This window comes from Pinus tabuliformis, chromosome 9 (genome assembly GCF_031772625.1).
Source record: "Pinus tabuliformis cultivar Carrire ecotype Pingquan chromosome 9, CPIR1, whole genome shotgun sequence".
Classification (NCBI taxonomy): Eukaryota; Viridiplantae; Streptophyta; class Pinopsida; order Pinales; family Pinaceae; genus Pinus; species Pinus tabuliformis.
This window is the reverse complement of record NC_142307.1, coordinates 36360788-36375739: the sequence shown is the minus strand read 5'-3', so window position 1 is coordinate 36375739 and position 14952 is coordinate 36360788. Positions and strand designations below refer to the sequence as shown.

The 14952-nt window shown below is 40.1% G+C and overlaps 1 protein-coding gene across 1 annotated transcript; it reads left to right on the top strand.

Annotated features, from left to right (window-relative positions):
- The first annotated feature begins 13675 nt into the window (after positions 1-13675).
- LOC149147020 (uncharacterized) lies at positions 13676-14563 on the top strand. Its single transcript, XM_089441688.1, has one exon. The coding sequence runs from the start codon at positions 13676-13678 to the stop codon at positions 14561-14563; it is 888 nt and encodes a 295-aa protein (XP_089297814.1).
- Positions 14564-14952: the final 389 nt, after the last annotated feature.

The following is a 14952-nucleotide window of genomic DNA, read 5'->3' as shown; positions in this document are numbered from 1 at the left end:
GATGAGTTGTGTGAATTAATTGTTAATTAATTCACTAATTATTAACTCATAAAAAAAACTAAAGAATACATCAGTTAACTCAGTGCATGGATAGTTCAACAGAGACAGGTGTTAGAGGTAAGTGAAAGGGTGAGTTGTGACTATCAGTTGTGCATGAGATTTTGCACATGCATGGATTGAGTAATGCCAATGAGGTTTGCACAGTGTGGGCCAATATCAAGGAAATTGCTTGTGCTCACGTGATTCTCTTGCAGGATTGTGTAGTGGAGGCAGGCAAAGCAATGGAGGAGATTTGAACCTGTGACTTGTTCGGATCTGAGCTAGTTTTGTGTGTAACGGGTGGAGATAGTACTGAGTACTTGTGAGGAGTATTTTACTATATATTGGTACATGTTCTCAATCAATATAATATACAAATAGTTGGGGGTTTTCAGCTGTATGCTTTCCCCGTGATATACTGTGTTGATATGTGTGATTGATGCTTCAATGTGCGCATGCGATTGTTTCTGAATGCTGCTAAATTGATGATCAACGTAGAGGAGGTTATGTATTATGCATGTATTCTGCGATAGTGTATAATCGAGATAATATCTGTGAATAAGTGTTTATTATTCAAAATTTCTACACGCTTGATCATAGTCCTTGTGGCTTCACAAGGATGGAACCTACATCAAATGGATGTCAAGACCCGTTCTTGCATGGTTTGATCAAAGAAGAGGTCTATGTGGAGCAACCCAAAGGATTTGAGATTTATGATTGAAAATCTCATGTATGCAGGTTTAAGACAGCTCTTTATGGGCTGAAGGAAGCACCCCAAGCATGGTATGAGAGGATTGATAGCTACTTGATGAAGCAGGGATTCACTAGGAGTGAAGCCGATCCTAACCTTTACCTTAAGTTTGAAGATGACAAGCCTCTCATACTGGTGTTGTATGTGGATGACCTCTTTCTAACAAGTGTATACCATCTCATTCAAAAATGTAAGAGGGAGTTGGCTTCTAAATTTGAAATGAAGAACCAAGGACTTGAAGTGTGGTAGAAGCCAAGGGAAATTTTCCTATCTCAAGAAAAATATGTGGTGAAGATTCTGAAAAGATTTGGTATGATGACTGCAAGCCTGTGCCTATCTCGAGGATCTTAACTTTTAGAAGTTATATGGTAGTGATGTCGGACCAGATTTGGGAAATCCTTTTGAGTTTCATAAACTCATTTGCATTGATGTTCTTGGTGAACCTCCGTCTGAACATATGTTTTGCAGTTAGCATTGTGAGCTCATATTTGGTTGAGCCTCATTGGATTGATGCCAAGAATCTTCTGAGATATCTTCGTGGCATAATTACTAATGGGTTAAGATACACTGCTGGAGATGTGAGACTAATTGGATATACTAATGCTGATTGGGCAGGCAGTGTGGTGGATGCTAATAGCACTTTTTGGTGCTGTTTCACCTTGGGATATGCTTCGATATCCTGGATGAGAAAGAAGTAGAAGTCAATGGCTTTGAGCACCACTGAAGTGGAGTATATTGTTGTTAGCGTGGCATCTTGTGAGGCAGTTTGGTTGTGAAAGATCTTTAGTGAGCTATTTGGATTTACATTGGATACCACCATGATCCTATGTGACAACCAGATGTGGGATTCGATTATTGAGGAATCATGTATTCGTTGGTTGCTCCAGCAGATAGACATCGTCTGGGATATGGTAAGTTGATGAGAAAGGAAGCTTCATCACATTAAGATGATGTATATGACAATACACTTTGTTAAAGCCCCGAGGAAAGATCCAATATGTGATTTTCCCAAACAACTTGGAGTCATCAAGAAACCCTTGTACAATGGTCTTGCATGTTGCATTCATTGAGCTCTAGGAGCTCTGATGGCTTGCGGTTCTTATTGGAGAAACATACGACTACAGGGTGACTCAACCTCCCTTGGTGGTGCGCACTGGAACAAGATGATTCACTCTCTTTTGGGACAAGATGATTCGCTCTCTTGTGGAACAAGATGATTCGCTCTCCTATGTAGCAGGATTGATGTGTTCTCCTGTGAGGCCTGGATTGATGTGTTCTCCATGGCAATTGTAGCAGGATTGATGTGTTCTCCTGTGAGGCCTGGATTGATGTGTTCTCCATGGTGATTGTAGCAGGATTGATGTGTTCTCCTGTGAGGCCTAGATTGATGTGTTCTCCATGGCGATTGTAGTAGGATTGATGTGTTCTCCTGTGAGGCCTAGATTGATGTGTTCTCCATGGTGATTGTAGTAGGATTTATGTGTTCTCCTGTGAGGATAGGATTGATTAGTTTTCCTATCAAGGCATCCTACCCATGCAATCTGGGACTCATGGGAATTACCTCTCATCTGATCAATGAGAAGGGAAATGAAGTTAGGGACCATAGTAGTACCGATGGATGCATCGTTGTATCAACCATACTCCCTACACTAGGATGACCTCCATTGATCTGGGATCAATGATACTAGTCTGGGACTAGTGGTAGGAGTGGTACATTCTATGACACTGACTTCGGGTTGGTTGTTATTGGTATAGGACCAGTGGTACGCACTCTGAGACTGACTTTGAGTCAGTGGAGGATGTTACTGGTCTGGGACCAGTGGTAGGAGTTGTAATCACTATGATTCTGAATTTGGGTTGGTTGAGACTGGTCTGGGACCAGTATTACATACTCTAAGGGTGACTTTGAGTCAGTATGATACATCCTCGATCATTTCTTCTTCTTCATAATTCAGACAAAAGCAGAGCAGAATAGAACAAAGTAGAGAAGACCATAACAGAGCAGAGCTGTACAGATCAGTACAAGGCAGAACAAGACAAAGCATAATAGCCAGAATAGAGCAGAGCAGGGCAAGGGTTAGGCTGTACAGGGCAATGCATTTGATGGATGAATAGTAACGATCGATAGACAGGTTGCAGATGAAGTTCTCCCTAGTTGAGAGGGAGTGTTAAATTTGGAAACTAGCGCCAAACTTCATGTGGGTCATCTTATTCATGGCTAATAATATGTTCATTATATTCCTATCATTGAGAGGTGTAGGATTGATCTAAATATCATCCGATTCCAATAAGTATTCATGGAGATATGAATTTATTTTGATTATGGAATTATTATCAAGCCGACCTACAACTCATGTAGGCTTAGAAGCCCAACAGTCGCATCTATTCAAAAATCAACAGTTTTGTATAAATACAGGAATACTTTTCCTCATTTGCACTCACTCATCTTATCACATCTCTCTCTCTCTCTACTGCGCAGAAAAGAGTCTCTTCTCTACTGCACAGAAAAGGGTCTCTCTCTCACACATGTGAAGCCGGAAGCTGCTGAAACTAAAGCTACAACTGCAGAAGTGAAGTTTGATATACGTGGACTAGAAGATCTCCTCGTCTAAACTATGTTGTAGTTTTATCTGAACCTCCTCTGAAGGCTGCAACTTTTGGTGGTGGAATCAAGTCAATCCGATGGTCGGTTTGTGAGATATCATCTGCCCTAGTTTGAAGGAAGCTACTGAAACTGAAGCTGCAACTGCAGAAGTGAAGTTTGACCTGCGTGGACTAGAAGATCTCCTCATCTAAACTATGATGTAGGTTCATTTGAACCTCCTCTGAAGGCTTCAATTTTTGGTGGTGGAATCAAGCCAATCCGACAGTCGGTTTGTGAGATATTGACTGCCCTAGTTTTGATGATGAACCCGCTAATGCTGATGTTGCTGGTCTAGGGTTTGCTACTACTAATATAAATCAAATTTATTGTGCTATTTGTCTCTGCTGAATTACTGAAGATAAAAGAATAAGAATATTTTATCAAAGGGTTTCCCCACACATTTTGGGATTTGTCCCTAGCTAGTCGCCACATCTTGTGTCTCTTGTCTTGGCTTGTTTTCTTTCGATCATTTAATGTTCTATCTGCACTTTACTTTATGTACATGTGATTACTAATCTGTGGAATATAATAAGAAAAATAAGTAAACGGTTATAAGCATATAACATACGATAACGTAACACATTTGCAGGGATAACATTGTACACTTCATTGAATCTCACACAATAGTCTTGCACACTTTCGCCAACATTTATTTTGATGTCCTCATATTCAGACAAAATTTGAAGGGGATTCTTCTTCACCTCCCATTGATCTAGGAAATTCCTTTGAAGGGCAGGTAGATTAGTGATAGAAGCTGGTGGTAGGGCTCTAAACCGTTTCCGAACTTCTCCCCCAAAACTTTGTACAAACAGCCTCATCATCACATCTTCGATTTCAACTTCATGGAGGTCAAAGAAATCATTCATCTTGTCTACGTGTTGTTGAGTTGTAATATTTTGGGTGCCGTTGAAGAAAGTTATTTTGGTTTGATAATCAGGGGGCATGGCACCAGGATTTTGAGGAAAAACAAGGGGTGCATATCGGACATCCATAAATGGAAGTGGGGGAGGTGGAGAATTTAAAACAAGGATTGGGATATTTAGTATAACCAAAGGGGGATTAATGATAGCTTGAGTGGTGTGAACAATATGTGAAGAGGAAGGCGTAGGGTGAGAGATAGTTTGAGTGGTAGTAGATGCAATGGAAGTATTTTGAAAATCGAACGATGGCATATGAATTTTATTTTGCACCCAATTTTTTAAGTTTGAAGAGAAGTTCTGCAAATGATCAAGAGTATGAATAAGATATGACCCTAATTTATTGTGTGAAAGCAAGTCTTCAATGGGGTTATAAAGAGATATACAGGAATCAATAACTATTTGATCAATCCAACTTAAAGGTTTTATGCGAAATAAACACTGCTCAAAATTAATATCAAACTCAATGTCTTGCAAAGTGTCAAACCTTCCTGGGAGTGAATTAACTCCAGGAATGAAATCCTCACTTCATTGTTCTCCAGCTAAACTAGATTTCTATGCAGCTTTCTTATATTTTTGCCCAATTTTATGAGGATCACTGACAATGGTTGGAGGATTCGGATTTGGATTGGATCTGGTATACTTTCGGGAAGCCAGTATGTCTAATTTTGAAAATTAAGATATTGCTCGACAACTTTCCAATTCAGCCTATGATTAAATTCTAAAACTCGTCATCCACAAGATTAATAATTCAAATTAAACATCTTACTGCAGTGATTAATTTCTGATATTTCGTCCCCAATATGGTCGCCACTATGTTAGCACCTGGATTGAACCTCAACCTGAAGGAAGGTAATTCCAGGGTAACCACAAACCATGCCTAGCCAAGTAGCTAGCCCTACTAGGACAAGAGATGGCTCTCTCCATAAGGATCTCAACCACGATGGCCGGATCAAGAAAATGATATTAGGCTAGGTATAGTAGCACAAGTTTTGATTTGATTTTAAAAGGTTTTTCTGGATTAGGAGGAGCCAAACAGTTAGGGCAAGGAAATAAGGTCAAAATTTCAGGGTGTTCGATGGGGCAAGGTAGGCACAAGGCTTAGCACTCTAGGGCTTTATGGGTGAGGTGATTCAAGATAGGTGAGGAGATAGAAAGAGCATGTAAGCAACATGGATTCTTTCTAAACTGAAGAAAACACAGACTATGAATATTTCCCCGAAACAGAGCATAAAAATTATGGGTTATGCCTATCAACTTGAAAACATCCACTTAAAAGCAATGAAATGATTGATGAATTACAAAAAATATTTTAACATATGATCATAATAGAAAAAACTGAACTGAACATCATAACACACGGATCCCAAAGAAATAACTGTAACTTTTCATTAATCTCCTGCTGAAACTAGTACAAAATGATGTCTATTAAAACCTAAGCATCCCACTGAGTCCAACTATTACAATGACTGGGGAAAAACATCATATAGACCCAAAAAACTCATCCTAAGCTCATGGGGTCAAACCATGATAGGAGGAGTTGTTTCCAATAAAATCTGAACTGCTAACAAGAAAATAGGTTGGTCAAAGTGACTCCTCCCTAATTCAAACAAACTGATACATTACACTTCATAAATTTGTTTTACCTAATGAATCTACCCTAGTAAGATACAGAAGCATCATAATTACATTCAACTGATTAATTACAAGGAAAAAATCATGATTTTCCAAGGTGAAAGTGAAAACTGGGATGAAATAGTGAAAATCTGGACAAACTATCAAACGTGTAGCACCAGTGCTAGGCGCACAAATCCAATGCCAAGTGCACCCTTCAACTTCCACTGCACTTTTGGAGGCCTTCCCAATGTCCACATTGGGCCCACAATAGCTTTTTGGAAAGCTCTGCCTATCTACTATCCATAACGTCTTGAATATTTTCATTTGGAGTTCATTTTCCCTATGAAAAGTCAATTCTCCCAACACTGCTCAGTGCGCAACGCTTAGGCCAAAAAGAGGGTAGAAAGGTCAAATTTTAAGGGTTTTTGGGCCTTTTGGTCAACCAGTTCTGCTCCAAAACCTTAGAAAATGCATAAGGTGCATGTACTCATCACTGTGAATCCAAAAATGCTTACTGTTTCGTCATTGGATGCCCCAAAAAAGGGTGCAGCACCCATGGCACTACACATTTATCTTTCATGAATATGCAAAAAATGGACAGAAAAACACAACAACTTCCTTTAATCTCAAAAATGGTCCATCATGCCCAAAAATGTGTTTTTATGAAAGATCAAAGATTAGAGGTATGTAGGGATGCCTCAGCAAGCATGTCAATTCTTCTCCTCTCCTCTTGCTTGGTCATTTTGTCAATTTTCTCATGAGCTCTTTTGAGCTTGCTTCTTGTCACTTGGTTTCTCCTTGCATAATACTTGGCCATATTCCTTTGTATCTCAACATCTTTGTTTTCTTTGTCCAAGAGGGTCTCTAAGTGTGTGTTCACTTTCTCAAGCCATGACTCTCTGTTCTCAGCTATGTCCTTGACCAATTTCTCATCTAGAGTGAGTTGCTCCTCTAATTCTGCCTCTTTTTGTCTTTCAAGCTCTAAGGAATTTTTCAATCCTCTTGTTCTTGCCCTTTTTCTTTGTCCCTGTTCATCATCCTACTCTCCATAATCTCCATAAGCCTCATCAAGTTGAAATTTTTCTTTTGTGGCTTCCCTCTTTTCCTTGATGTACTTGATTTGCATCAACTCCTACTTAACTTCTAGTTGCTTGTTATCTTGCTCATAAAAGGAGATAACATATTGGGCTCTTTGTAAATTGACCTGAAGCTCCCCAATTTTGGCATCCTTTGCTCTCAAGGCAACTTGAGAAGATTTCTTTCCCTCCTCATCACTAGTGTCCACACGGAGAAACTCCTTTTCAATATCATGTTCTTCATATCGTTGTTTAACCTCTGCTTCCTCTACCATTTTCTCCTTTCCTTTAACCTGTAATGTTGATGACGAAGGAAAGGCCCCTCCCACTTTCCATGGGGTAAACACCTACCTCTTTCCCCTCTGATAGGTGAAAGAAAATGGCTACAAATTGTTCCTTTGTGGTATACTACTCTGACCATGCTGAGTGTGTACATCATGTCCCTCACTGTCATCATGTTCCTCATCACTATCATCATCTCTATTGGGTTAATGAATGGCTACAAGAAATGGTGATGTAGATGGTGTGGAGGTGTTCAGTGAAGAATGACCTATTGAGGATGATTGATAAGTAGGTTGTGGTGGATGAGAAGAAGTAGATGGATGAGTGGAGGATGATGGAGGAATGCGGGGAGCTGGCTGAGTAGGTGGTTCATTGAATATTTCATTAGCTATGAAGGTCTCCCAAGTAATTCCTAGTTGATATAAGTGATGGAGGACTATCATTTTGATAAGAGAATGATGGAAAATAATATGCATTTGATGAGTTGGATCCCTTTTCTAAGCAATGTATGTCATCTTGTCAATACTCCTAAAAAGGTAATATGGAAAACTGAGCATTCTTATCTTGCTAAAGTGAATTAGAAGCCTGATATGGTATGAGTATAGTCTTGAAAACTTACCCTCACATGTGAAATACCTCATGATTATCTTCATCAATGGCACATACTTTTCCAAAAGATAAGAGAAAGGGAAAAAAAATTATTATCATTTTTTAACCTTGTTTTAAGATATGGCTCATAAAAACTGTGATGCAGATTTTTCTGCTTGAACCATTTCTCTCCTACATTTGGAATTCTAGTGGCTTGTGATATGATGGCAGGAGATATAGTGAATGTGACCCCAACTAAAGTGACCTGGTTGTTTTGCAAATTGAGGATGAACTGCTTGGTTAACTGCTGATGAAAATTCATCGTTTCAACCCTTTGGCAAAACTCAAAACAACCCATGTGCCTGAAACATGATATTGCAAGTGGTGATGCCATAAGTTCTGTTGTATCAGTGGGTTCAAATCTGATAATTCTCCCTCCTTTCTTGGTTGGCCTCCTGGGCTATCTTTCCCCTTCTTCTAAACTACTATATTCTACCAAGCTTTATAGGTGAAAACTTGAGGGACTAATATATATGTGAAGATGAATGAAACAATGAGTAGGTGGAGTGAAATACAGTCAAGATGATTGGAAGGTGACAAAGTCTAAGATGTACTATAACTCTGATCAAATAGGTGATTTTGGAAGCATGCAAGGGGGCTTTGCTAGGGTTTCAAAATTTAGGGTGCAAATTTTCTTAATTGATGGAGAAAAAGAGATATGGGGCCACTTACTTGTTGTATGCAGATAGTTGAATATTTTGTGGCTTGAACAAACAAAAGAAGTGGTGTTTTGGCACTCCTACGGTTTTCCAGGCTCCTCTGTCCAAACATGCAGCAACAAGTTCCAGCGCGCAACATCCTTAGCAAGTGCGCCCTTCACCACGCAGGCACGTAGCGCTATTGAATTTTACTTTGGCTTGGACAGGAAAACGTGACCCTCACTGCACAAGCATGTAGCAACTCCATCCAAAGCACAGCATCCTCAGCAAACGCGCCCTTCTAGTTTTTTCAACCTTCACTCAATATCCTCTTTGCCAAGGACAGCTTAGGGTGCAAAAGAACTAATGAAGTTTGGAAAATGCTTTTGAAATTTTATTTAGAGGATGATTTTGATTCTCCTTTAGAAAAAAACCCACTTTATAATGTTTGTTTGGAAATTTTATTCTGTTTTCAAATCTTTGTCTGATGCTTCTCTTTCTTTGTCGCTTTTCAAGTGGATGATGCTTTGATTGAGCTGATTTCTTCAATGGCTCATTTCTTGCAGCAAGGAGAAATGCTTAGGTAGCTTATGGGAACAATTATTACATAAAATGACTTGAATTACATCAAAAAATATAAACAAATTAAAATACTATGTTTTCATCTCAAAAACATGTTTTTGAGATGAAAATTACATCAATGAAATAAGAAATTTGTACAATAACCATTACTTGCTACCTATCACTATTTGTTTATTGGTCTTCCTTCTACCTTTGCTACCCTTTTTTACACTGAATCTATGCTTTTGACCTTGGAAATGGACCCTAAGACCTAATGGAAAGACCTTGGGAATGAACCCTAAGACCTAATGGAAACATAAATACCTTGACTCTAAAAATAACAGAACTAAAACCATAACTAAATGCAACATGGAGATGGGTCAGCAAATGTACCTCATGAGGGAAAATTTGATTTTCTAAGAAGAAGAAAACCATTAGTGGACCATTTTGGCATGACCTAGTGGAATGATCAAAACTTCAGTACGAGACACCTAAAATGCAAATGAAAAGAGTAGATTTGATCCTTGATGGACGTATGCATATACTGAAACTAACATTGGCCATATTGGGGATGGAAACTCCTTGGGGGTGTCAATAACACCATAGACAAAGTGCTTACTTGATTGGGCCAATCCGGTCAAACAAATGAAAGACTGAAATCTTTTTGAAATTTTTGAAAAATGACTCGATACAAACTAAAAATTGACTCAAAACCGACTTTAGACTGACTCAAAAACTAACTAGAAACAACACAAAGAATCTAAGATTTATAGCCTTCACTTCGGGCCCCAAGCTCAAATGACATTGTACTTCAAATCTTGTGAGGAAAGTAAACTGCTATATACAATGACAGTGAAACAACTCCAACAAATTGCATCAAAAATAATAGTGTTTTAGGAGCCTACCATTCACTGTTCCTTCCGAGCATTCTTGGCCATCCATTTCCTTTAATTAAAATGAATTCTATCCTCAATAGGCTGACATTTTATAAGGTCCTTCCACAGATTGTCAAACTTAACATGTTTCATATTTTCTTCATTTCGTGCATCCCATCGCAGCACTACATCTTCCAGCTGAAGCTTTTCTGCCTTGGTTTTGCGGTCATAAATTTTCTTTATCTTCTCTTGCAGCTAGAAAGTATTTTGAGAAACCTATTCCCTTGTTTGTTGAAGGTGAATCATTTGATTGATTCAGTGTTGAATATCATCTTCTTCACTGTTGGCTTCTTGCAATAATATCAAGACCGGGACTGCAAGGGATGTAGCAAACATTGTATCAGTACCATAAACCAATTCAAAAGGCGACATGCCTATTGGTTTCTTACTTCTCACTCGGTCAGCCCACAAAGCATTGACAAGATTTCGATGCCAATTCTTTTTATTTGCCTCCAACATCTTCTTAATAATTTTTACCAAGGATTTATTTGAAGACTCAGCTAGTCCATTTCCCTGTGGATAGTATGTCGTGGAATGACCCAATGTGATGTTGTATTTGTTGAGAAACTCAACCATTTTCTTCGACTTAAATTTTGTTGCATTATCTGTAATAATCTTGTGAAAGCAACCAAAACGAGACAATATATTGGACTCTAAAAACTGAATAATTACCATGTTCATAGCTTGCCTTGTCGAAATGGCTTTGATCCATTTGGTGAAGTAATTGGTAGCTGTCAAAATCCATCTATGTTGTGTTGATGATGTAGGATGAATTTCTCCTATGAAATCAAGCCCCCACTACTGGAATGGTGCATTAATTACAACTGGCTTCAAACAAAGAGGAAGAAACTTCCTTTTTCCTTGAAAAACTTGACATTCATGGCAGCTCATGATTGTTTTATATAAATATGAAAATAAAGATGGCCAATAATACCCTACTATCAAGATTTTATTAGTTGTTGTTTTCCAAAACAAGTGACCCCCACGATATCCTCTATGAAAATCATTCATTACTTTCTGAGCTTCATTTTCAACCAAACAATTAAGAAGAAGCCCTCTCGGGTCTTTCCAACAGAGAGCACTGTCTAAAATGCAGAATTTTGCAGACTTTAGGTTTAATGATCTACCTTTACTTTTCGACATTCCAGGAGTAGGAGAAAGATGTTGAGGAACATATACTATATTGGAATACCAAGGTGAGTTAAGAAACATCTATGATACCTGAATGAGTGTGCCACCATCTTCGTCAACTAACATTGCTGCAATAAGATTTATGTCCAGAGCATGAAGATTCGACTCAACCATGAGTTTTTCCCAGCCTTGACCTTTGTTCAATTTCGTGGGCTTAATCTCAAGAGCATACTCTAACGTTGCTTCTATCAACTTACCTCTTCTTCCTTCTGAATCAGTTTGTATGAGGACATCTTTGATAGTCGCGTTGGGAACATATGCTATGGTATGCAAATGCAAAATGTAAACTCAAAAATCTTTCAATGCCTTTATAACAGCAAAAGCTAGTTTCTTAAAGATGTTATAGTGAAGAGAAGCATATCTGATAGTTTGACTAGAAAATGCAATGGGCTACTCCACCTGATTCTTCTTTTGCATCAACATTGTAGCCAAAGTGTGCTCTGATGCGAATGAAAATATAATAAAATCATGAGTATAATTGGGACTGATCAAAACAGGGTCTGTGGTCAAAGAAAGCTTTACCAAGTTGAAAGATTTCATGGAATCCTCGGTCCATTTCATAGTGTTGTCCTTCTTCAACATATTAGTTAACTCAAACTTGTATTATTGACTGAAGGTGATGCTGCTTGTGCTAGGGCTCGAGCGTTAACCCTATTACCTTTCTCCTCTGTGCTTTTGGCGATCCTGATACAGTACTCCAGCTGAGTTCTTCACCATGGATTCGCCCTTTGGAGGGGTGGGCTCAACCCCCCCTTCACCCACCGGTCCCTCTTCTGACAAGACAGAATGCGCAGACCCTCTGATCAATCCAGGCGCCCTCCCTCGGACCGACCAGGACACTGAACCTGCCATTGATGCCGCTGGGGACTCTGCTGCAGGTTCTGCGGCCACCAATGATAAAGGCATTGACCAAAAGGCCTCAACGTCACAGCCAAAGGCGTCTTCTGCAACATGCATCCCGAAGACTGCAGAAAGAATCAAAGTAGATCTCCCCAGTCACAGAATCAACAGCCAAATCCAATATATGAGGGATCATGCACTCATAGGCAAGTTCCTCAGATTTTGGCCAACTGAAAAGGCCTTGCATGGATGGATAGCTTCCAAATGGAAGCCTAAAGGACAAGTTACTCTGCAGCTTGGCCCCAAAGGCTTCTTTACTGCTACTTTCAATTGTTTGGAAGACAAAACTCGCATCTTCGAGGGAGGCCCGTATTTCTTCAACTCTTCAGGCCTGTACCTTCGTGACTGGAAAGAAAGGTTCAACCTAGACAAAGAAGATTTCAGCTGGGCTCCAGTATGGATACGCATGTATTCTCTTCCACTGGAATACTGGAACGAGGAGACCTTAAAGGACATAGGCAACAGCCTGGGGGTATTCATCAAAGCTGCTGAGGAAACCAAAACTCGAAGATACACCTCCTATGCCAGGATCTGTGTTCACATGCATCTGACCAAAGCACTCACGGACTCGGTAAGTCTATTTCATGATGACTTTGAATGGATCCAAACAATAGACTACGAGCATGTTCCTTTTCGTTGCAGAAAATGCCATGAACATGGCCATCTTTTCAGGGATTTCCCTCTGAATCTTCAGTCCAAAGCCCCAGTTAATGAGACAAGCAAAGATACTGAGGGATTTACAAAGGTCCCTAGTCGCAGAAGGCATGCCAAGAAAACTCCGGTAGCCCCAGATACCTCCAAAAATCCTGACACCCAGAACAGATTTGAAATTCTGACCTCTCAAAATACTACGGAGGATCACCCTGAAATCCCTCTTGCAGATCCCTCTCCTTCCTCAACCCCCCAGCCTCTAAAATCTTCAGTTCCGAACTCAGCCTCCACTCTCACCAGCTTTCCCGCCTCTACCTCCTCTGAGAAAATAGATCCAGAGACTGCCCAGAAGTCTTCCTCTATGGAGATAGATGCAGCTCTAGCTCTCAGTATTCATCAAAAGACAATCGAGGAAGAACAGAATACTCCGATACACATGGATGAGGAACCAGAAAGCGTAGATCTGGAAGGTCTGGACATTCTCAAACTGGAAACAGCATGTAGACAGAAAGAATTTAATGCAATACCCCCCCAGGAAATCGAAAGGCTTGAAGTAGTTCTAGCCAGAGCACAACATAACAAATGTCTAGGTATTTAGGCCGGCAGTCCTTGGGATGGAAAGAAAATCTTGAAAGACACGAAGAAACGAGGGCGCAAAATGGATCTGCAAAGGACCATTATCATCGAAGAAATGCTGGTGGAATCTGGTAGATTCCCCAAGCTGACCAAGTTCTTCAAATCTCTCCCCCACGGTTCCTCATGAAGCTCATCTCATGGAACGTGAGAGGGCTTAATAGCCCCACAAAACACAGAATGTTAAAAAATATGATCCAGCAAGAAAAGCCTTCAATAGTCTTTCTTCAAGAGACAAAAGGTAATAGCACTGTACTGGAAAGGATTCTAAATAAGGTCTGGTCAGGATGCCGCTCAGTCTCAGTGGACGCTTCAGGTGCTTCAGGAGGGCTGGCAATCTTGTGGAACCCGCAGGTACTCTCCCTTCAAGACTTTCATGCCTCACACTTCTTCATTCAATCAACCTTTCACCTAATTGGGACCAACATCCATGGCCATCTCTCTAATGTATATTTTCCACAAGATTTACAAAAAAAGCTGGATCTACTGGACACACTCACAGCTCTCAATTCAGATAGGCGGTTTCCCCTTTGGATTGGTGGTGGTGACTTCAATATAATCATGACTTTGGAGGAAAAATCTGGAGGTAGATCGAAGCTAGAAGGTGACAGCATCGGCTTCAAAGACTTCATCCACAGTAATCAGTTAATGGACCTTCAGACTTCCAATGGTATGTATACCTGGACCAATAAAAGAAGGGGACCACAGCATATAGCTTCCAGGCTGGACCGCTTCCTTATATCGGATAATGCCATACACCTGGGTGGGGACTTTCATGCTTCCATCATGCCTCAAGTGGGCTCTGATCATTGGCCCATAATGCTACAGTGGTCGCGTCCGGGCACAAAGTGCAATAGACCTTTTCGCTTTGAAGCCTTTTGGTTCTCTCATCCCAACTTCAAAGAAGTAGTTAACGAGGCTTGGAAATCCTTCATTCCCCCTGCAGGAGCCAAGATGTTCCAGTTCCAACAAAAACTAAAATACCTCAAACAAGTTCTCAAATCATGGAATCGGACTCAGTTTGGTAACATCTTTGAACATCGGAAAGTGCTGGAGCAGCAGATGAATTCACTACAATAGAGTATTATCTTGGAGGGAAGAACGGAAGATTATGCGCAACAGGAGCAGACCCTCTTGACCAAGATCGAAGCACAAAGGCAGCAAGAAGAAGTCCTGTGGTGACAAAAATCCAGAATCAGATGGCTCAAGGAAGGGGAGAAAAATACAAAATTTTTTCACAGATCTACTATTCAAAGGAGAATGCACAATAACATCGCCTTCATTAATAATCGACAAGGGGAGAGATTAGAGGTGCATGAAGAAGTGGAACAGGAATTCAAAGAGTACTTTCAGGATATTCTTCGGGAGCCACCGGGATGCAGGGATCAAGCCATTCAATCACTCACGCTGCATATTCCTAAACTTATTACGGAGGACCACAACAAAATGCTGCTCCAGCCCATCTCCAC

Bases quoted from the DNA above. Each gene is read 5' to 3' on its own strand.
- LOC149147020 (XM_089441688.1), top strand. From the start codon at position 13,676: ATGATCCAGCAAGAAAAGCCTTCAATAGTCTTTCTTCAAGAGACAAAA.